The sequence below is a fragment of the Papio anubis genome, chromosome 11 (assembly GCF_008728515.1).
Source record: "Papio anubis isolate 15944 chromosome 11, Panubis1.0, whole genome shotgun sequence".
Classification (NCBI taxonomy): Eukaryota; Metazoa; Chordata; class Mammalia; order Primates; family Cercopithecidae; genus Papio; species Papio anubis.
The window spans coordinates 84667178-84692131 of record NC_044986.1 but is presented as its reverse complement, the minus strand read 5'-3'; the positions used below and the strand labels follow the sequence as shown (position 1 = coordinate 84692131).

Below are 24954 nucleotides of genomic sequence, written 5' to 3'. Positions count from 1 at the left end.
TTAGTTTAGTGGCTGGAGATTCAAAAATGAAAATGTTATAGTTTCTGTCCTCAAGATGCTTATGGTCCAACCCTAGGAGATGAGTCCAGAAATCATTATAAAACATGGAGCTTATAGGGGAAGCACTTGCAGGGACTTACTTAGCCAAGCTTGAGGGGAGGTGGGAAATATGGTAAAAGTTTGCACTATATTTTCTGAAAAGTTTTCTTCTGCAAATGAAGATTTTGTTTTTATCATATCATACTTTTCATATCATATCATACTTTTCTAGGCTATCTAAAATTTCAGTACACCTGTGTTGATGTTGACTTGTATGATCCTATTACTGATTTACTACAGTAGCTGCAACTCAAAATTGAATTAAATGTTAATCATTTTAATATTGCTTTGTTTTGTCTATTTTAAGATACACTAGAAAACATGTCAGGAAAGGGAAATTTATCCAGTTTAATTCTTTGTGTTTCTGTAGGGTTATCTGTGACTCACTGCACTGTTGTTTATTAAAATACTAGGATTAGGCATGCATTTCTGATCAAAGCTGTTCTGATGGAAGGTTTGAACAACTGACTGTTGGTATGGTTTGATATGAATTTTAGTTTATTCATCTGTGCACTAGAGAGATCTTACTAATATGTGTGTGTATTTACATAAAGAGGATAAGTCATTGGTGTAGAGGGCCATTCACATATTTATTTGTGGAATGCAAGGTATAGTATGTTTAAACCCTAGTATTTGAATTAGTAATGAGTGTCTCCAGTTATCAAGGAGTGTCTTGAAATTACTTGATGAAATTCGAAACAAAATTTATTTTGTCTTTAGTTAAAATTGTACTATTTTGTATCTTTTCAATCACATAGTTGGTAGGCAGAAGCTTAGGTGTCATTCTTAGAGGTTCTTAGTTAATTCTGAGGTCCTTAAGATCTCATGTCTGCTTCCAGGGAAGGCTCCTCACTGAAATCTGTTACCTCACTACCAGTCACAAGACCACTGCCATCCTTTTGTTTTTGTTTTTAATTGAGACAGAGTCTTGCTCTGTTGCCTAGGCTGGAGTACAGTGTAGCACAATCATAGCTTATTGCAGCCTCTGTCTCGCGGGTTCGTAATCCTCCTGCCTTAGCTGCCCAAGTAGCTGGGACTATGGGTGAGTGCCACCACACCTGGCTATCTTTTTTTTTTTTTAAATTTTTGGTAGAGATGAGGTCTCACTGCGTTGCTCAGGCTGGCTTCAAACTCTTGAGCTCAAGTGATCTTCCCACCTTGGCCTCCTGAAGTGCTGGGATTACGGGTGTGAGCCACTGTGCCTAGCCCTCCTCCTATTTAAAAAAGATATTCTTCCCCTTGTCAAAGTAGAGTTTTTTAAAAATTAAAAATGTGACTCATACAAATTTGAAATGAAACCAGGTTAAACATTTTACTCAATGTATTAATTAGTGAATAAACCAGGAAGATGGCAAAGGTAGTTCAAAGAGCAATTTGAGGATCTAGGTTTTTCACTGGCATTTTGAACCAATGTTAGAGTAAGAATGCTAGATTAGATTAAGAAAACTTGGTTAATATCAGACAGAAATAAATTATAATCTTTAGTGTTACTTTATCAGACAGAAATTATTTGTATCACTGCTGGACAAAAATCTATAGGTTACCTTGTAATTGCATTAAATCTAGGACTTTTAATCAGTAGTAAACAATGAACTTAATAAAGTACAATTTCCCCACATAAGTAATCTTTGGGATGGCCTGTCATTATTTTATGACATTGAAGTGACATTCCACTTGTCTTTTTGCCTTACTTTCACATTTTAGGTTTTTTATTTGTTTGTTTTTTTATTTTTTTGTTTTTTTGCCACAGGGTCTGGCTCTGTTGACCACACTGGACTGCAGTGGCATGATCTCAGCTCACTGTATCCTCTGCCTCCCAGGCTCAAGCCATTCTCCTACCTCAGCTTCTGGAGTAGCTGGGACCACAGGTGTGTGCCACCCATATCCATCTAATTTTTGTAGAGACAGGGTTTCGCTCAGTTGCCCCAGCTGGTCTTAAACTCCTGAACTCAAGCGATCCTCCTACCTCGGCCTCCCAAAATGTTAGGATTGTAGGCATGAGCCACCACACCCAGCCTTAAATAATTTTTTAACACTTATATCTCAAAGTTTTAAGATAAATCTGTTTCACAACATTCATTTTAGATTCAGATTACAGCAATACCATTTTATTTGCTGGTAGTTAATGGAAAGGTCTCCAGACAAAAAGTATTCTTGGTATTTTAACCAATGGGAGCAATGTAACATGGCCTTACAGGCCCTTTATGGGAAGTTAGAAAAGAAAAAATATTTATTCTGTGCGAGAACTTTTTATAGATTGAATGAACAAGAACTCTTTGAAGACAGGCTCTGTAATTAATTCTTATTTATTCAGTACTGAATTCTCAGCACCTAATTTAGCTTAAGTGTGGCATTTAAATAATTGAGTTTCCATTGAGTGACACTGATTGCATTTGTGTGTGTGTGTGTGTGTCTATGTGTGTGAGTGTGTGTTTATATAAAGAGATACATCATTGGAGTGGAGGGCCATTCACATATTTATTTGTGGAATGCAAGGTATAGCATATTTAAGCTCTGGTATTTGAATAAATAAGCGTATCTCCAATTCTCAAGGAATATCCTGAAATTATTTGATAAAATTTCAAATGAAATTTGTTTTAATTGTCTTTAATTAAAATTGCACTGTTTTAAATATTTTGAATTGAGTAATAATATGTCAAAGCTGTGATAGCTCCAGTTGTCTAACAGAAAAATCTTTGGCTTTGTGTGTTTTACTAGGTGAACAAAAATTATTTGCTGGCCCCCAGGATACTAATTAGACCTTTGGCCTGACTCACAGGATATTAAGGTTCCACTTCTGAAGAAGCCTTTTACCAGTCTAATTTAGGGGATGGGAACATGTCTTCACCTAGGGACTTTAGAGCAGAGTCTGGTAGGTGCATCATCTACTTTTGTGGGTATGGGATCAGGAGGAGCTACAGCAGTGCCTCTCAGACTGTAGATTTGCATAGGGACCACCTGTGGATTATTATCCTGCATATTCTGATCTCCTGGGTCTTGGTGAGGTGGGGGACGGGGGCAAGACTCTGCATTTCTAATAAGCCATCACACTTAGAGTAACAACAATTAGACTCTAGTGTTTTACTTTACTCTTTTCAAATAGCATTTTTTTCCTGATTATAAATGTAATATAGGTTTATTGTGAAGAATTTGGAAAGTACTAAAAAGCATAAAAACACAAAACAACAAGACAGTAAAAACAACCTGTAATCTGCCACAAAGCTGTTTGTTTTCATAATTTTGTTAGATGTGAACTCAGGGCTTACACATTTCTAAGGTTTTTGATTTAGTTAAATGTCAGCTGTCTCCCAGCTGACCCATATTGTCATTGTCTTGCTTAAAACATTACTAGCTTGCCATCATTTTTCAGTATGTCTTTTATGCATTTTCTCATTCCTTCCACATTCAGCCCAGCTTCTATTCCCTTTTCTACCTGCCCTCCTTGTCATTACTATTGCTTCCTCCTTAGAAGTGTTTTTCCAATCCTTATCGAGGCATAATTGACGAAATTGTGTATATGTAAGGTGTGCAACTTGATGTTTTGATTTGTCTATATACTGTGAAATGATTACCACAATTAAGCTAACATATCCACCACCTCACATAGTTACCATTTTCTTTCTTTGTGCGTGTGTGTGTGTGTATGTGTGTATTACAAACATAAGATCTACCCTCTTAGCAAATATCATTAAATACAGTATTGTATGTATTATGCTGTACATCAGATCTTCAGAACGTATTCATCTAGTATAACTGATACTTGATACCATCTGACCAACAACTCCCCATTTCCTCCTTCGCCTATCCTCTGGCAACCACCATTCTGCTATCTGCTTTTATGAGCCTGGATTCCATCTATAAGTCAGATTATGCAATATTTGTGTAAGGTGAGGGATAGGAATCTAAGTTTATTCTGCATAGGAATATCCAGTTATTTCCAGGACCATTTATAGAGGAGACTCTCTTGTCCCCAATATATGTTCTTTGTGCCTTGTCATAAAAGAGTTGGCTATAAACATATGGAATTATTTCTGGGTTCTCTATTCTATTCCACTGCTATATGTGCCTGTTGTTATGCCAGTGTCATAATTTTGTGGTTACTATAGATTTGTAGTGTATTTTGAAGTCAGGTAGTGTGATACCCCAAGCTTTGTTCTTGTTTTTTTTTGTTGTTGTTGTTTGTTTTTATTTTGTTTTTGTTTTTCTTGGCTCAGAATTGCTTTGACTATTTGGAGCATTTTTTGTACGTCCATGTGAATTTTAGGATTTTAAAATTTCTCTGAATAATATCATTGGTATTTTGATAGGAATTGCATTGAGCTCTCAGATTCCTTTGGTTATATTGTCATTTTAAAAATATTTACTCTTTCATTCCATGAACATGGAATGTCTTTCCATTGGTTTGTGTCTTCTTCAATTTATTTCATCAATTTTTTATAGTTTTTATTGTAGAGATCTTTAATCTCTGGTTAAATTTATTCCTAGGTATTTTTTTTGTAGTTATTATAAATGAGATTGCTTACTTGATTTCTTTTTCAGGTAGTTTGTTATTGGTGTATAGAAATGCTACTGATTTTTGCATGTTGATTTTGTATCCTACAACTTTACTTAAAGGAGTTTTTTGGTGAATTCTTCAGGTTTTTGCATTTATGAGAGCATGTCATCTGTAAACAGGGACAAATTTGACTGCCTCCTTTTCAATTTGGGTACCTTTTATTTGTTTCTCTTGCTTAATTGCTCTGGCAAGGACTTCCAGTTTGGTATAGTACGGATGTTTATCTCTTCCAATCATGTTGAAATGTAATCCCCAACCTGGTGGGAGATGTTGGATCATAGGGGCAGATCCTTCATGAATGACTTGGTGCTATAGTTAGTGAGTGCCCGCTCAGCTCATGTGAGATCTGGTTGTTCAAAGGAGTCTAGAACCTCCCCTTCTCTCTTGCTTTCTCTCTCACCATGTGACATGCTGGCTCCTCATTCACTTTTTGCCATGACTATAAGCCTTCTGAGGTTAGATACTAGAAGCGGATACCAGCACCATGCTTCCTGTACAGCCTGCATAACCACAAGCCAGAACAAACCTCTTTTCTTTATAAATTACCCAGCCTTAGACATTCCTATATATAAATGCAAACAGACTAACACACAGTATTATGGGTTTAAAAAATTGTTTTAAAATAACATCTGCCTGGTTCCCTCACTGATTAATGAATATATTAAGTAACATGTTCATTTATATATCTGTATGAGAGCCATGATTTTCTTTTTCTGAAAACTATCCTTTAACAGTTGCAAACTTTTCTGAAAAAGCTAATTTTAATGCTAAATCAATTATGCTAGAATATGGGAAAACATGGAAAGCTACCCAAACTGTTTTGTAGACTTTTTTTTTTTCCAACTGTTATTTTAGGCTTGGGGGTACATATGCAAGTTTGTTACATGGGCAAATTGCTTGTTGCTGTGGTTTGGTGAACAAATGATTTCATCACCCAGGTAGTGATTCATTTAGGATAATGGCCTCCAGCTGCATCCATGTTGCAGCAAAGACATGATTCCATTCTGTTTTTGTTGTTGTTTGTTTCTTTGAGACAGAGTCTCCCTCTGTCAGCCAGGTTGGAATGCAGTGGTGCGATCTTGGCTCACTGCAATCTCCATCTCCCAGGCTCAAGCAATTCTTCTGCCTCAGCCTCCTGAGTAGCTGGAATTACAGGCGTGTGCCACCATGCCCTGCTAATTTTTGTAGTTTTAGTAGAGACAGGGTTTCATCATGTTGGCAAGGCTGGTCTCAAACTCCTGACCTCTGGTAATTCATCTGCCTTGGCTTCCCAAACTGCTGGGATTACAGGCATAAGTCGCCTCATCCGGCCATGATTTCATTCTTTTTATGGTTGTGTATGTACCACATTTTCTTTATCCACTCCACTGTTGACAGGCATGCAGGTTGATTCCATGTCTTCGCTATTGTGAAAAGTTCTGTGGTGAACATACATGTGCTTGTGTCTTTATGACAGAACAATTTATATCCCTTCATATACCCAGTAATGCGATTGCTGAATTAAATGGTAGTTCTATTTTATGTTCTTTGAGAAATCTCCAAACTGCTTTCCATAGTGGTTGAACTTACATTCCTATCAGCAGTGTATAAGTGTTCACTTTTCTCTGCAACCTCACAAACTTTTTTTTTTTTTTTTTACTTTTTACTAATAGCCATTCTGACTTGTGTAAGATGGTATCTGGTTGTGGTTTTCATTTGAATTTCTCTGATGATTAGTGATATTGAGTATTTTTTCTTATGCTTCTTGGCTACGTGTGTGTCTCCTTTTGAAAAGTGTCTGTTCATGTCCTTTGCCCATTGTTTAACGGGGTTGTTTGATTCTTGCTTGTTCATTTATAAGTTCATTATAAGTTCTGGATATTAGACCTTGTGTTCTGCCAGGTTTTGGTATCAGAACGATGCTGGCCTTATGGAATGAGTTAGGGAGGAGTCCCTCTTCCTGATTATTTGGAATAGTTTCAGTAGGATTGGTACCATCTCTGGTTTATACATCTGGTAGAATTTGACTGTGAATCCTTCTGACCCGGGCTCTTTCTGATTGGTAGGTTTTTTTTAAATGACTGATTTAGTTTCTAATTTAATATCTATTCCATAGCCTAGAAATCAAGGAGTAATTTTGAGTTTCATGTCTCATTATTTAAGAAACATTTTATAAGGCTGTAGCTGCCATAGATAGTGATTCTTCTGATGGTTCTGGGCAAAGTAAATTGAAAACCTTTTGGAAATAACTCAGCGTTCTAGATGCCATTAAGAACATTTGTGATTTATGGGAGAAGATCAAAATGTCAACATTAACAGGAGTTTGGGAGAAATTGATTTTAACTCTCATGGATGACTTTGAGGGATTTAAGACTTCAGTGCAGGAAGTACTAGCCTAAGTTTTAGGCATCCACTGGGGGTCTTAGAACACATTCCCTGTGGGTAAGCAGGGACTGCTTTACCATTTCACATATAGTTGTAGGAACATAGGATATTTCCATTTCCTCCTGTTTGCCTTTCATGCTATTATTGATACCAATTTTTTTGTGAGTGTCGTATACCCTACAATAGATTATTATTTTTCCTTAAAATTGAGTTATCTTTTAAAGAAATTAGAACATGTGAAAGAGTTTGTTTTATGTGCTCATATATTTTCCAGTTTTGCCACTCTTCATTCCTTTGTATAGGTCTACATTTTCATATTTTATCCTTTTCCTTCTGTCTGAAAAACTTCCTTTAATTTTTTGTTGTTGTTGTTTAGTGCAGGCTGGATATTATCTTAATTTTTATTGGTCTACAGAAGTCTTATTTTTTGAAATATATATTTTCAGGGTATAGAATTCTATACTGGCATTCTATAAGAATTCTATATTCTTTCAATACTTTAAAATGTCCTCACCATTATCTTCTAGCACGCATGATTTCTGATGAGAAATCCATCATTCTTATCCTTGTTTTTCTATATTTAATGTGTCTGTTTTCTCTGGCATTTTTTCTTGTCAGTAATTTGAATATGACATACATGAACGTGATTTTTCTATAAGCTCATATATTACACTTGTATTTTATTGATCTTCTTTGGTCTGTTGGTTTATAGTTTTCATCTAGTTTGGTAACATTTCAGCTATTATTTCTTCATATTTGTTTTACTTTTGGTATTCCAGTTACAGAAATTTTAGTTCACTTACGTTGTCCCAGTTTGCTGAGTCTGTTCAGTCTTCTTTTTTTTGCTACTGTGTGCTTCATTTTGGATACACTCTTGCTGTATATTGACAGACACTGATTTTTTTTCCTTCTCTACTGCCTTATCTGCTGTTAATTTCTTTTAGTTCATACATTGTCTTTAGAAATTTCAGTATATCTTATTTTTACATTATTTATATCTCTTTATTGTATCATGTTTTTCTTTATTTCCTTGAGCACCTTTTAAAAACTTATAATAGTTAAAAAGTTCTTTTTTCTGAATTTTGTCATCTGTAATTTCTAAGTACATTTCTATTGATTGATTGATTTGGCTATGGGTTATACTTTTCTATTCCTTTGCATACCTGTTAATTGTTTACTACATATTGTGAATTACATGATTTTGGTGCTAGATTTTTTCTTTTTCTTTCTTTCTTTCTTTCTTTCTTTCTTTCTTTCTTTCTTTCTTTCTTTCTTTCTTATTCTTCTTTCTTTCTTTTTTTTTTTTTTTAGACAGAGTCTTGCTCTGTCTCGCAGGCTGGAGTGCAGTGGTGTGCTCACTGCAACCTTCCACCTCCCGGGTTCAAGCGATTCTCCTGCCTCAGCCTCCTGAGTAGCTGGGATTACAGGTGCACGCCACCATGCCCAGCTAATTTTTGTATTTTTAGTAGAGATGGGGTTTCACCTTGTTGGTGAGGCTGATCTCGAACTCCTGACCTCATGATCCACCTGCCTGGGCCTCCCAAAGTGCTGGGATTACAGGCATGAGCCACCGCACCCAGCCTTGATATTTCTTTAAAGAATGTTGGGTTTTTCTGCCTCGTAGTTATGTTACTTGAAGTTTAACCTGATCCTGTCTGAGGCTTGCTCTTCACCTTTTTTATAGATGGCCCTAAGGAGCTTCTGTTCCAGGGATGGTTTTACTACTAAGAGGTATCTCTTCTGTGCACTATCCTCAATGTCCCTGTATTGCAGGGTCTCCTCATTCTGGCTCATATGAACTGTTTCTAGGAATTATGTGGCTTGCTACTTTCCGGTGATCCTTCCTGAGTATCAGAGATTGTCTTCCTTCATATAAGCATATCTACATTCTGCAAAAGACATGAGTGGGTTTCTTTGCAGCTACTTAGACTTCTCTTGTTCTGTATAGCTCCCTCCTATTATTATTATAATAATATAATAATAGGCCTCCCTGTTATTCTGCCCTACAAATTCTGGCTGCCTCAGCCTCTCCTAACTTTGATCTTTTTCTTCTCAATTGGTGAATCACTGGACTCCGATTCCTTTCCTAAGCTATAGCCTGCAAACTCCTGGAGGCCATGATCTGGAGCAACCAGAAGGCTCACCCCCTTCTCTCTGGGATCATAATCTGTTGTTCAAGGTCTGAAAATTATTGTTTTATATATTTTGTCCTATTTTCTGATTAGTTGTGGTTAAGTCCTATTACAGTAAATCTCTCATAAGCATAAATGAAAGTAAGTTGTAGGTTGTTTAAATTTTCAGTTTTTGTTTGTCAGGTGAGACTGGACTTTTTAAAAATACATTACTGGCCTGTAAGTCACCTTCTATGAGTTGCTTGTTTATATTTCTTATAGACTTGTTTTTCTGTTAATTTTTTTTTTCCTAGCACTTGAAGCTCCTTCCTAGGTTTGCGGAATTTCCTATTTTCAAAACCGTTTGCATAAGATAGAGATTTTTCTTCACTGAAAGTCTGATAAAATGCCATCTGGAAACCTGTTTGGGCCCAGATGCTTTTTCCTCTTGGGAGTGGTATTTTTGATTATTGGTTTGACTTTTTAAATGGTTATTACACTATTTAGGCTTTCTACATCTTCTGGAGTAAATTTTCATAACTTATAATTCTCTTATAAAAGTTTCCATTTCATCAGATTTTCCTAAAGTTTCTCATAGTATTTGCTTATTACCTTTAAAAATGTGAGTTGCATCTGTAGTTGTGTGCTTTTTCATTTTCACACTTGATCTTAGCCAAAAGGCTGAGAAGCGATTCTTTTTCATTTTTAATGTCATTTGTGCACTTACTCTCCATTGATTGATAGTGAAAGAGGGTTGTGTATTTTTAAGTTTTTTTCCAAAGAACTAGTGTATTGGATTTTGCTGATTATTCTTTAGGCTTATTTTCTATTATTATGGTTTTCTTTATGATTTCCTCCTTTGTAGTTTCTCTGGGTTTCCTTGGTTTTTCTTTGGCCTCTATGATTGAATACAAAACTCATTTATATCAGGTTTTTTTCTACTTTTTTTGTAAACATATTTAAACCTATACATTTTCCCTCTATCTAAATACTCATTTAGCTACTTCACATTAGTTTTGATATGTTGTCCCTTCATTGACATTTCTTAATGTTTTAATTTATAAAATTAATTCATATGTTATAAAGGTTCATAATTTCTATTAGATTTCCTTTTTAACACACATTCAGGAACACACTTTTTAAATTCCATAGTGCTTGTTTACTATATTTTTATTGATTTTGTAATATGCCATGTCACAGAAGTTCTAAATCATAATATTTCATGCTGCTATGGTATGAGAAACAATACTGTGAGTGCTCAATACTGAGATCAGAGAAAATTTTCTCTCGGCTTCTTATCTGAAAGAGTCTGTGCAGTAAAATTTACACAGTAATTAGGAACAATCATATAAGAAACCCAGAGTTTCCTTGGGATGATTCATATTACATTCTTCAACAAAGCTGAAAACAATTTTCTATATAATTTAACATATTGCTTGCTAACTTATGAATTATAAATAATACAAGAAGTTAAAGTGTGACTTTTGTAACACAGTATTCTTTATTCAAGAAATAGACTCCGAAACACAGAAGACTGTATTCTGTAGATCCCAATGCATGGGTTCTGCAGGTTGTAAATATCTAGGATTTACTTGAAGAGTACTTTCTTGAATAATGTGGCAGTGAGGAACAAGGGAACTGCTCAAAAGTCAACTCCCTGAGGATAATCCTAGAAGAAGGATCAGCTTTGCTATGTTGCTTTTTTCAAAGCAGGGGTGAAAGAGATGATTACCATAGGAGATAAAGATGGGGTGTTTGGAAAACAGGAAAAGTAGGTGGAAATTCCCCTCATGTAGCTTGTTTTTTCTCATTAAGTCTCCATTTTTCCTTCTGTGTAGTGTTTTCTATTTGATCAGTTTTTCCCCCGCTTTGTTCAGTAAAAGATTATGAGGGAAATGACTCTGAAGAAGAAGACCTGAATTTCAGGGAGACTTTGCCTTCATCAAGTAAGAAAAACACACCTAGATCAAAGGTAAGACTAAAAGGAGAGGGATCTCTACTAATTTTGGCTAATACCTAAGTTGCTGACTATGCTCTCTGGGAAATGGGTATCTATTTTGTTTTCACCAAAATAATTTCTTAATTCTTTGCACTGTAGTGTTGACAGTGACCAAAACAGGGATTTGAAAGAGTAGAACTTTTTGCCAAGTTTCTAGTGAATTGCATTTTCTAATGCTACTCTAGAAATTTTACAGGCACTTGTTTTGTGCTACTAATGAAGATACAAAATAAATTTCACATGAAGTTTGAAGCACCTTTAGATGTATTGATTGTGGACTTTTTCATTGTTTGAGACAGCATGATTGGGTGTCTCCAAACTATGGAAAAGTAGAGGGCTGTGAAAAGTCTGTGACAAAACCTCTTACTTCAACACATTACCCCATTTGTGGAGATAGTGCTGGGGTTAGGACACAAAAAAAGGGAAATGGATTTTAGTCTGGCGGGTGCTTTGCATTTTTTTTCTCTTACCTAGTCAACTAGAGCTTTGGAACTGCCATGATGATGCTGGCCTTGTGCTCATTTCCTGTAAGTTACAGCAATAATAGAGATAAAGTCAGTACATAGACCAAATACTGCTTCTACCGCTTCCCCCGTTCAATTGCCACCTCCACCCCAGATGGGCAGGAGTGCCGCTTTTAAGAACAACATTGTAACTTGGTTATTATCTCCTGTCTGTTCTCTGCTATACTTAAGTTGGGCACATCAAGGCTACCATCACATCTTTGGCTGGGAATCTATGGCTGTTAGTGCCATGTTGGGCTTTTAGCTCACTCTTGAGCCATTCTTTTCTCTGATCAGAATGGTTTCCTGTTTGAAGCTGAGACAGTTTGAATGGGAACACCTTCACAGAATGGCCCAAGTAGATCCTTTGTATAGTCTTATAGTCTTATTTGACTTCTTCTAGAACTGAGCACATTTTGTGATTTTGTTTATATTTTTACTTTGTTTTTTTTTTTTCTAAGTTATAGCTTGGCCTATCTAGGATGAATTCTGATATGCTTTAAAGTTTCCTTTAAGAAAAAAGGATCTTAGAACATTCCTGGATGGTTTTTAGAGTGTTGGGAAAATTACCTGATTTCATTAGAACTTGTTTTTCTTATATTTCATGAAACAATTTGATATTGTAGCCATTTTTATGTCCTTTCAGATAGATGCTGTCCCCTAGAAATTGTCTAGACTCATAGACTTGAAATTGGTTAGATTTGGAGCATTGCTAATTTTTTTTGAGACAGGCTAATTTATTTTTTGGATTTTTAGTAGAGACAGGGTTTCACCATGTTGGCCAGGCTGGTCTTGAGCTCCTGGCCTCAAGTGATCCACCCATCTCGGCCTCTCAAAGTGCTGGGATAATAGGCATAAGCCACCACGGCTGGCCTGTTAAAGACGTTTTTATGCCGGCACTCATTTTAAAGGTGAAAGCTGAAGCAATTTGTCTATGATCATACAACTCTTGAGTCACAGACTAGAAACCAGGCTCCTATCTGTGTTACTGTTTTCACTTTGTCCTCATAAATCCTTGTTTCATGGAGTACAGAAAAGCTAACTTAGGCTCCTCAGAAAACATTTTCTAACATTTAAAAAAATTTGATATTAATTTGATTCAGTGAGCAATCTCCAAAAGTCCTGCCATGTTGATAATTTATTATGTTTCTCCGTGTTAGTTCTTGGTATTGTTAGCAAAATCACATTTCACTCAATCAGACATATGTTAGTCAACCTTAAATTTGAATTGCAGCCATCTAGAACAGTTTGCTTCTTTAAAAAATAAATATAATCAATTTGATTTTGAACCATGACTTGAAAGATGTCTCAGGTTTAAATTGTGTTAGGACTTCCAGATGTTACTTTTTCTAAGTAAATGAATTGTACTCAAATGCCTTTTAAACATGTCTCATAGGAGGGAAGTGGGATCATGTTTGTGTAATAGCACTGTCCCACTTCTTTTCCTCCATCCCACTGGAGCCACAGTTTCTACATTTCAATTTTAATTATCCTGAAATTAATTTTTAGGGATTTCCCAATCAGTGCTGATTTCAAAACTAGTTCAACTCTGTGAAGCTCATTTCATTTAATGTATTGGTTAGCTACATAGTTTAATGAGAAGGAATCTTAGGTGGACATTTTCCTGTGATTGTAAAGTAAAAATTAAATATACACCAAGCAAACACTAGTAAACTCATTAGTCAAAGAAGAAATCATAATGGAAGTTTAAAGTATTTAGAATGGAATGTACACAAAAATACTAGATGTAAAAACATGTGGTTTGCGGACTGAGCAGTGTGTAGCAAATATAAGGTCTAATCTATAACATTACATTTACAATTGTGCCACTTAAAGTGTTTAGCAGTAAATCTAAGAAAAAGTGTACATTGTCTTTATTGAGAATATTTTATAATGTGTTTGCTGGGTAGCTATATCATATTAGTGGATAATAATACTTAATATATAAATATATCACTTATTTCCAATTTAAATTTAAAAATTCGTATCACTTAATTTCAGTAATAATCTCAAAGTTATTTTTGTGTGTGAATGAGATTCGATCAGCTGATTCAAAAGATGTTCTTGAGAAAACAGAAGGTCAAGTATGGCAAGACAGTATTAGACAAGGAGGGAAGGAAACATGTGTATATGATGACTGGGGCACTGGCACTGCGAGTTGTCAAGACTGAAGTCTCTCCAGTGCAAAATTGGGCAGTGAAATGTGGAGAAATACTTAGAATTAGTAGATTGGATGGTGCAAGTACTAAAGTAAAGATAAATATAATGGCAGGAGTTTTATATTCACAGTAAACAAAACATGGTGAACACTTATAAGAAAATCTCTTATGGGCTGAAGTAATAAATCTATTTTTTCTCAAACGAAGCTTTTTAAAAATTTAGTTTTGAAAAATCACTTGAGTTATTTAATATAAATAACTTCTGTTTACATAGTACTCTGCACTGTTTTGACAGATTGAAAAATATTTTATAGGGAGATATACAGTTAAGTGATTTTCTAGGAGCAGAATTATACTATGGGATTGTGGTTATAATTCCATTATTGCAGATCTTTTCACTCTTCTTAAGTAGCTATAGAAATCATGTTTCTTTTAAACCATATTTTTTCTAAAACCAGGGCTATAATTTGTTTCCTTTCTTATGTCTGTAGGTTTTTGAGAAAAAAGTTAACTCAGAGAAGGTAAAACCTTCTCTTCGGAATTTCCCACGTAATGATTATGAGGATATTTTTGAAGAGCATTCAGAAAGGTATAACTGATATGCTTATTTAGTGAGTTTTCTGTTTATGCTACTTATATTCATAGCTAGCCCTCTGCATGGAGACAGTGAATAATGGCCCTCAAATGTTTAATTTTTTCAAGATATAGCCTCTTATAAACCTGATTTAGCTTTCTTAGGAATATGGTTACGATCTCACAAATATGGTAATTAACACAAGAGAAAAGTATTCTTGAAGGATTCAATTTCTCTATCCTCTCAATAGTTACCTGGTGTCAAAGCTTTTGCAAATATGCTTGGAGCTTTTGAAGTGGTCAGTGTACTTGAGGTAACATGAAGCTCTCAGTACAGCACTAAATTTTGTTGGAAATGTAATCTGTTTTCAGAAAGAAAATTATATGGTATAAACAATAGGATTATTAGTATGGTGAATTTCTGGTAGTATATGTTTAAAAAATTTAAAGTACCTGAAGAACAGTAAATTTCCATTAAGAAAACTAAAGAAACAAGTTTTCATGCTTATAAAATATTCAAATTTAGGTGTTATAAGCAAAAACATCAAATGAGGAAACATTTTGTTAAGCCATATTTTCTTAGAGATTTATCAGTAATTTTAGCTACCCTCACTGGAATAGCACTGTATAAGAATGTGTATATTCTTTATATTATGTGTTTTTGTATGTGTATTGTATGAAATTTGTATGTACAACTTTCAGAAGTGCATTAAACAAATAACAGTAATTCCAAAGGCATTTTGAGATTCTATGATATACTAAGCATTGTACACAAATAAAAACTACTATATATTTTTTGCTCTTCAGTTCACAGTTTAATTAGGAAAACAGACATATAAAAGACAAATTGATGTACAATGTAGTAAACATTATTTTAGAGTCAAAATCCAAAGATTGCGGGTACAGAAGACTGACTATGCATGAGGGAGGTTTCCCACAAGCTTCTCTGAAGAAAAGATATTTTAGTTGAATTTAGGATTTAATTAAATAGAAACCTAGCAGGTGAAAAGGAGAAGAACGTTTCAGGCAAGAGGAAGAAGTTTGAGCGAGGGTAAGGAGTTGTGAAAATATCTTACTAATGGGGAGAAATATTAGGTGCCAAGAGTCGTAGGGTGTGTGTGAGGTGGAATGCCAGGAAGCTAGAGAAGATGAGAGGTGGAGCCCAAAATACAGCGTGGGCTGGGGTGGGAAGTGACGCCATATATGTGAAGCTGAGTATACATTTTATTCAGTCTGTTAAAATGAAAAGGATGCATAGGGAGGGTCTTTTTGTTTTATTTGTGAAACTGTCTATTTATCCACACAGAAGGAGGAATGCTGGTGGCAAGGTGAGGATAGCTGGAAGTGGCAGTCAGTGGAGATTAATTAAATGTTTATAGTAATCCAAGAAAAAATGAGAAGGAGAAAAGAGTAAGAAACCCGAAATGCCTTACAGAAGTAAAAGAAAAAGGCATTTATTTTGCTAAGGTTAAAGCATACAGTGGAGGTAGGAAATCAGTGGAGATGGTGATGAAAAAGTACACAGAGGCCACCTGGCCAATATCTTAAACTTAGGTGTCTGATAAGGGGCTTTGATTTATCCTGATATTGGTGGGCAGGTGTAATTGTTTGTGTTTTAGTAAGAATTTTCTCTAAACATTGAAGGTTAGATGCGGAAGTCAAGTTAGGAGGATTTTGCTAGGTAGGGTTGCAAATGAAAATGCAACAGGAGCCAAGTTGATAGCATTAGCGAGTCAGCTGAGTATGGAGAGGTTGCAAAGGAAACAGAAAGTGAATATGGGCTAGTATTTGAAAAATCTGTTAACGATTAGTAGCTAGACAGAGTTTAAAGCGTTTCCTATTTTTTAGATACAGAAAATTGAGTATGATATGAAAGAATTTGTAGATAGGGAGTGATTCATGATATGTTAAAAAATATAAGTTATAGAAAAGTACCTTAGAGGAGGTAGAAGGAATGAGGTTAAGAACATGGAAGGATGAATTTTGAACAGGCAGAAAGCAAGGAATAAGAAAGACATTGATGCATCTAAGTAAATGTTTTAAAAGATAATAAATTGAAAGAATTTCTATTTTCTGGTATTTTCTAGAAGGAGTTACAGTTTTACTAAGGCGGAGAAAGTATTAAGATAAGGACTCTAACAGAACGGTGGCTTGGAATTAGCTGCCATGGAAGAGTGGTACAGGAAACCAACCAGGGACATGGTGGTGTTTTCCAAATGGCTCTCTGCTGATATTAGAAAGCCCAGTAACCCTAGTACTTCCCTCCCGCAGCCTAGGTAGAGGAGAGGAGAAGGTAAATAGGCGGATGGATCTGAGGCGACTAGTTTGCAAGGTAAAAGTAGTGGGAGGAGATGGAGTTTATGATCAGACATTGGGATTTGGGAATTATCTCACAAGTGAGCCAATTTCAGGTGATGACAATGGGAGTGGGTGACTGAATTGAAATGGAAGTGAATGTCAATTAAATAATCAATAAAGGTGATTAGAAAGTATTTCTCAAATGTATATATTCTTTGAAACCATGGGCAAATATATACATTTCTTTTCTAGTGGCAGTGATCCCAGCATGTGGACAGCCAGAGTCCCCTTCAGAAGAGACAGGTTGAGCGGTCAGAACGAGGAGCCTGCAGGGCCCTCACAGGCTCTCTCCCCACTACTTTCTGGTATGACATCATCCTATTTGTAGTAACAAGTTGAGGCTCTATTTTAGAGATATGCACAAAGATATTTCTATTATCAATGAAAGAAAGAGCTAGGAAAAACTTCAAAAAATGGGAAAATATGCTTTTCTAGGATTTTCTTTTAAAAATAAAAAAATACAATTAAAAAAATGCTCCATGCCCCATATTCAGAATGGCTAATTTCTGTCCTTTCTTCAAGTATTTTAAGGTATTAAATATGTCAGTTTAGTAAAATCCATTTTTTTAAAGCTAGTTATTTTATAGATTTGAAAAATAACAACCTGCTTCCTAATTTCCTTTTTAAAAATTTGTTGCACAATATATGCTTTGTAAGTAAAACAATAACATTTTTGGATTACAAATTATCACATATTTATAGTGGGGAAAAAAGAAAACAACAAATATGCATAACAATTATAACACTGAAGAATATTTCAGAACTGTTTGTGTATGTGTATTTACATGTATATATAATATAAATGTAATTAGAACTATGAATATATACTTTATATATATGTGTGTGTGTGTGTATGTATATATATTTATAAAATTTGTGTTTGTAAACTTGGGGGATCACATGCACACCTCAAAAACCTTGGAGTTGGAGAGGATCTTGGAGGTCACCCATAACCAGCGTCCCATCAAATGTTGGAAACATCTTCTCTAATGACTTTATTTGAAACATATCAAACCCAGTTAAGAAAATATCACATTACACAATTATTAAACTGCAGATCTCATACAAAAATATTGCTAAATATTATAGGGGTATAGAAAACTGTATTTTGTTTCATATGACTAGACAGTTATACCAGTACTATTCACTAAATAAACCACATTTTCCAAATGAATTTATATATACTTTTATCATGTATTAAGTTTCTAAAAATGTTTGATCCTTTTGTATTCTCTAAATTTTTTTACTAATTGACTTGTTTGTTCCTGTGGACATATTATATTATTCTGTTTTGATTCTACTCATTCTAAATTTATCTGGAAAGGAAAATCCTCCCTCTAATTTTTTAAAAATACATTGTTGTATCTGTTTGGGCAAGTTTTTGCTACCTCGGTGATTTTAAATTATTTTGTGCATTCTTATGTAAACTTGTTTGAAATTTAGATAGAATGACATGCCAGTTACATTCATTCAGGTAGGATTGGCACTGTTGTGATTTTAGGTTCTTCCTTCCACATATAGAATGAGGGGAGTCAAGAGATCATCCACAGTGCATCTGAGCACAGAATAGCTGCTGCCCCATGTTCGCCTTCCATATCTGACATGAGGATGAGGACCTCGCTTGTGCCCTGTCTTAGCTGGAAACATTCAGGAAACAGAATTCTGGGAAAAGTGGTCCAGCCTAGCCATGTTAACATATTATAAAGCTGTCACGGTCCACACTATATACAAAATATACAAAAATAGTTTGTTATAAGAATATGCTTTTGTAAAATGAGGCATAATTTTAATTAATTAAAACATGCTTAATTAAACTGAGGCATACAGGAAAATTCACCGTTTTAGCATACGGTTCTATGAGGTTTGACCAAGGTTTGCCACCACAATCAAGGTATAGTACATTTCTATCTCCCCACACATTTCTCTTGTATTTTTTTGTAGTTAACTCAACCCTACCACCAGTGCCTAGCAACTAGTAATCTATTTTCATTCTCTTTACTTTTGTCTTTTTCAAGGTATTATATAAAAGGAATCATAAATATGTAGCCTTTTGAGTCCAACTTCTTTCACTTAGCGTAATTCTTTTGATATTCATCTGTGTCATTGCATTTATCAGTATTTAATTTCTTTTTTATTGAATAGTATTCCATTCACCAGTTGAAGGACACTGGGTTGTTTCCAGATTTTGGCAATTATGGATAATACCACAGATATTCACAAACTTTGTGTAAACATAAGTTTCCGTTACTTTAAGGTAAATATCTAGGAGTGGGATTACTGGGTCATAAGTGTATAATAGACAAACTGTATTCCAAAGAAGCTGTACTAATGTTATTGGTTGCTTTTTACTTTTTCTTTTTTCCTATTCTTTTTACTCTTTGTATTTCAGTTAGGTAATTTCTGTCAACCTATCTTCAAGTTTACTGATTCCTTTCTTGGTTGTGTCGAGTCTACTAATGAACGCATTGAAAGCATACAGTGTTTTTTTATGTACAACATTTCCATTTGACACCTTCTTACAGATTCTGTCTCTGTTGATAATGCATTTTGTCTGCATTTTTCATAGAGCTTAAACATGTTAATGATAGTTATTTAAAATTCCCTGTTGGATGACTCTGACAGATGGGTTGTTGCTGATACTTTTTTCTGTGATTGCTCTGCTTTTCGACACTGGCTTCTGTTGTTGCAGCTGCTGCAGCTTCATTATATGTCTATATATCTGATTGAGTGTTGGTACTGGGTGTAGAAAAAAAGAGACTGAAGTAAATAGAATTTATGCCTAGAAATAGTCATGCCTATTCCTCTGGTAGGCCATTTAGGACATGAGCTGGGTTTTGGTTTTGTGTTGCTCTCATTACCTATAGTGAACCATTGGCTTAGAATTCCTTAGGATTTAGCTTGTGTGCAGGGTGGCATCTGGGGTGCTAAAGAGTTTTTATTGTTGGCCTTTTCCTATTTCATCCTCAACTTTGGGCCTTCCCTGTGTGCCTGTGCTTTAGAAGGGCTCTCTCTCCTTCTTCTGCCCATCTTCCAGCAGTAGACTGGTGCTTGCTTGCCTGGGGAGGGAGGGCCAAGTCATTGTTTCTTGTCCTATTCCATTCTCAGCCTTGGGCAGGTCCTCCATCCCTGGTCCTCAGTGACAGGCTTGGTCAGTGATACTACCCCTTCTCATGGCATCCAGACTCTGCCTGACACCTTTGGTAAGTCCATAGTGGAGAAGGTTTCCTCCCCTTCACTTAGTGTAGTGGTAGGAGTTTTGTAATAATAATGGCATCAAATCCTGGACTCAGGACTGCTTTCTGCACCTTCTCCAGGAATAGAGGGGTTTTGTTTGCTCTTTTCCCAACTGCAGTGTGTCTACACTTATATACAGCAGGAATTGATGCTCCTCCTCCTGCAGTGTGAGGCTTTTATTCTGGGAAAAATAGGTCTTAGTGAGGCTTTATGCATTTTCTACCATGACAGTAGCTCCCCTCCTCCAAGCCTACCCTTCTGAGGGAATGGTTCTTCCCATCTCCTGCTCTGCTCTCAGTCTTTCTTATGAGCACCTGTTGGAGGTCTGTGAATTTGAGTCTTTGAATGTGTGCAAGTTCTCTTTGTGTCTGTGGCTTTATGCTGTTCTGTATTGTCACACTGGCCCACATCCAGCTATCAGCAGTACATTTATGTACAGTACATTTTATGTCTGAATACTTCTTTCCCGTTTGTATAGTGTCTGGTATCTCTTTCTCCTTTGAACTGCAACAGGGAGCCAGTGTTCATGTCCTGTCACTCTTTAGGAGAGTCTGTCTTTCCTTAGATTTCAGACTACTTGGTTGCCCTGCAACTTCAGCTCTCTGATGGGTTCAAAATTTTTGATTTAGTGCTTTGTTTTTTCAACTTGTATATATTGTTAGGGTATGAGTGATGCTCATACTAGCTTTCTATATTTAGGCAGAAATGGAATTTTGAATATAAATATATTTTAAAAATAAAAATAAGGCCGGGCGCGGTGGCTCAAGCCTGTAATCCCAGCACTTTGGGAGGCCGAGACGGGCGGATCACGAGGTCAGGAGATCGAGACCATCGTGGCTAACACGGTGAAACCCCGTCTCTACTAAAAAAATACAAAAAACTAGCCGGGCAAGGTGGCGGGCGCCTGTAGTCCCAGCTACTCGGGAGGCTGAGGCAGGAGAATGGCGTAAACCCGGGAGGCAGAGCTTGCAGTGAGCTGAGATCTGGCCACTGCACTCCAGCCTGGGTGACAGAGTCAGACTCTGTCTCAAAAAAAAAAAAAAATTAAAAAAAAAAAAAATAAATAAAAATAAGAACATATTCCTTTGCAAACAGGGAATACCATGTCTTAGCTGTTAGAGTAAGGCCAGTTCCTAGGGAAAAGTAGGTAGACATTGCTTTTTTCTTTCTTAGTACCCTCCGTGTCAGTTTCAGTTTAGAACTATGGTTAAGCTCCTCCTAGGGTCTGTTACTGAGGTCTATGCTCACAAAGGATTAATGACTAGAAAATATAAAGAACTGCATATTAATAAGTAAAAGATAACCAAATAGAAAGATGGGCAAAACACATTAACAGGCATTTCACAGAGGAGAAAATAAGAAAAAGTGGTCCAACCTAATTTTGAATCAGGGAAGTGAAAATTAAATCATATTGAAATAATAATTTACACTGACTAGATGGTTTCCATTTTTAAAAATGTGATAATAGTTAATATTGGTGAGTATGTGGCTTGATGGAAACCATTTTGGAAAATAATTTGGTGTTTTTTTTAATGTGCACATGCCATATGTCCTAGCAATTTCCTTCCTGGTTATTTATCTTAGAGAAACTCTTTTCCTTTTGTAACAGAAGACATATGCAAGAATGTCCATACTAGGCTTGTTTGTAATAGACTTCAACTGTAAATAACTCAGATATCTGTCAACACCAGCATGTATGAATTAAATATTGTATTTTGTTTAATGTGAAGATGAATAAACCCAGATGCAGTCTTAGCAAAAAAGTCGAGATTTAAAACAAAATAATTTAATCTATATAAACTTGCAAAAAATGCAAAACAGCATAAAGGGTAAACAAAACAAACAAAAGGAATGATAGCACAATTCAGAATAGTGATTATACCCTGAGGGAGGAGGACGAGGAATGAGATCTGGGAAGGGGACACAGGAGCATCAGGGGCTAATGTTCTGTTTTAAATTGGGTATGTATTGTTCTTTTTCTTAAAGATATTTCACTTAATTATTATTTTGTACCTATTTAACATTTAATAAAATATTTTAAAAGCCAAAATTTAAAAAATAAATTATAAAGTTAACATATGCTAATATTTTAATGAAAATCAATATAGAATGATATCGAGAAAAAGTTAATAATTTCCTCCCGTCATCTTGAATCCTGATTCAGAGGCAACCAATATTAATAGTTTATCTAACAATACACAAAGATATAAAAACAGATTTTCTGTTTAAAGTTTAAATGAAAATTGATGTGTGCTCTACAACTCTACAATTACTCTGCAACCATAGTTTTTAAAATTTAAACTGTATTATGTACATAGGTTAAGACATATTCTAACATAGGATTAATAGTTGTCTAATATTTCATTGTATGTAGATACCATAATACATTCACCCATTCTCCAATTGACTTTTTCTGCATTATATATTTTTACACATTTCCTAAGTACTGATACTTTGATTTTGGTTAGATTCCCTAAAGTAAGATAGTTAAGAAAAAGTTTATGTTCATCTTATATTTTAATGGGCAATACCAGATTCCTTTCCAAAAGCTTAGAGAAATTTATTGTTACCCTAAGCTGTTAGGGATGGTTCAATTTTCCCACCTTCCTATTATTATTAGATAACCCTTTTTCTAATTTTTGCTAATCTGATGGATGAAAAACAGCATCTCCTTATTATTCAAATTTTTGTTATACTGATTACTAGTAGGATCAATTATCTTTTTTTGAGACAGAGTCTGGTTCTCTCGCCCAGGCTGGAGTGCAATGGCGTGATCTCGGCTCACTGAAACCTCTGCCTCCCAGGTTCAAGCAACTCTCCTGCCTCAGCATCCTGAGTAGCTGGGGCCACAGGCACGCACCACCATGCCTGGCTAATTTTTGTATTTTTAGTAGAGACCAGGTTTCACCATGTTGGCCAGGCTGGTCTTGAACTCCAGACATTGTGATCCACCCCACCTTGGTCTCCCAAAGTGCTGGGATTACAGGCGTGAGCCACTACACCCGGCCAGGATCAAGTATCTTAATATATGTTTATTAACTTCTTCTTGGATTTGCGTATTTATACACTTTGTTCATTGTTTTTCTTTTCTTATTACTTTGTAGGAACTCTTCACATGTTGGAAATTTTAACATGTTGTTTGTTCTACAAATGTGCTATAAATTGTGACCCTATCTTAAGAAGGGAGACCTTCATGAACATTCTTAATTTCTAAAATGCTTAAAAAGGTCTTCTTTACAGGAAAAACATACAAATATTCTCCTAAATTTTCTCCAGAATTTTTATTCATTTATTTTGCTTAGATCATGACTCTATCTGCAGTTTGTTACTAAATATTATAGGGGTATAGAAAACTGTATTTTGTTTCATATGACTAGACAGTTATACCAGCACTATTCACTAAGTAAACCACATTTCCCAAATGAATTTATATATACTTTTATCACGTATTAAGTTTCTAAAAATGTTTGATCCTTTTGTATTCTCTAAATTTTTTTACTAATTGACTTGTTTCTTCCTGTGGACGTATTATAGTATTCTGTTTTGATTCTATTCACTCTAAATATATCTGGAAAGGAAAATCCTCCCTCTAACTTTTTAAAAAATACATTTTTGTAGCTATTTGGGCAAGTTTTTGCTACCTTGGTGATTTTAAATTATTTTGTGCATTCTTGTGTAAACTTGTTTGAAATTTAGATAGAATGACATGCCAGTTATATTCATTCAGGTAGGATTGGCACTGTTGTGATTTTAGGTTCTTCCTTCCACATATAGAATGAGGGGAGTCAAGAGATCATCCACAGTGCATCTGAGCACAGAATAGCTGCTGCCCCATGTTCGCCTTCCATATCTGACATGAGGATGAGGACCTCGCTTGTGCCCTGTCTTAGCTGGAAACATTCAGGAAACAGAATTCTGGGAAAAGTGGTCCAGCCTAGCCATGTTAACATATTATAAAGCTGTCACGGTCCACACTATATCAGGCTGGCACCCATACACATCGTTTTAAATGTTACTTAATATCCAAATAAAGACAACATTATGCTTGCGTCTACAGTGATAAAACTAATCTGTGTACAACTGAAAACATTCTCTCCCCTTCTCCAAAAGTGTCTCTTTCTTATCTTCAGTGATAGTCTTTCTTTTCCAAGTGATTCATATTCCCTTTAATACTTTTAAAAGAAAACAAAAATATGATATATATACAATATGCATATCAAAAAAGAAAAAGTCACAATATTATATCCCTGTTCATGCAGCTGGTCACATGGTTGTATCTGGTTTTGATCACTGCTGTCTTACACCTGTTTGGTATTCTCTTTCAGCTCAGCAAACATCCTATTTGGTTGTGGTTCCTGGTCTGATAGGGTGACCCAAACATTCATTCCTCAAGATCTAAGTCGTTAGTAGTTCTGCCTGGATTGGGTGGTTGTAGTTTTCCATTGACTTTAATCACCTTGACACACCCTAGAGGATCACTGGCATGGCAGACATATTCCTCCTTACCCCATTGGATAGCAGTAGCCCCGTTTCCCCTTAATACTTAGAATCCAGCGTACTAGGCAGTGTAGTAATCCCTCTTTCCATGATGATTCAGTAGCATATGAGGAGCCCAAAATGGCCTAGTGGCGTTCTCCAATTCCAGTTCAATGGATTTGTAGTTGTTTCTCCTGATGGAAGCATTCCTCACTCTGTTTAGGTCTGCTTTGATTTCTTTCATCGGTGTTTGTTTGTTTTGCAGTCTTAACATATGGATTGTATATATGTTTCGTTACATTCATATCTAAGTATTCCATATGTTTTGGTGCTATTGTAAATGGGACTTATGAAAAATATTGTAGCTTCTATTGTTCATTGATAGTAGATAGAAATATGAGTGATTTTTATATATTACCCATGTGTTACCCTTCAACCTTCCTAAACTCTCATTAATTCTAGGACTTTTTAAATATATTTTTTGGAATTTTTTTAGTGTCAGAGTACTTATGCTTTGGTGAAT

The 24954-nt window shown here is 35.5% G+C and overlaps 1 protein-coding gene across 11 annotated transcripts in view; it reads left to right on the top strand.

Moving 5' to 3' along the window:
• PTPN20 (protein tyrosine phosphatase non-receptor type 20) overlaps positions 1-24954 on the top strand; it is a 115768-nt gene that overhangs the window by 27839 nt on the left and 62975 nt on the right. For 5 of the 11 annotated variants that reach the window (XR_001906328.2, XR_002524277.1, XM_031652338.1 and 2 more), the window contains exons 1-5: positions 1929-1967; positions 2818-2971; positions 11007-11101; positions 14282-14379; positions 16914-17026. Coding sequence is in view for 7 of the 11 variants with exons in the window: in XM_031652338.1 (XP_031508198.1) it covers positions 2938-2971; positions 11007-11101; positions 14282-14379; positions 16914-17026 (340 nt within the window). In the remaining 4 variants the exon portion in view is untranslated. Of the gene's footprint in view, positions 1-1928; positions 1968-2817; positions 2972-10967; positions 11102-14281; positions 14380-16913; positions 17027-18478; positions 18976-24954 lie in introns of those variants that run through there. The other 6 variants (XM_021943299.1, XM_009214428.3, XM_009214430.3 and 3 more) reach the window with 4 other exon arrangements.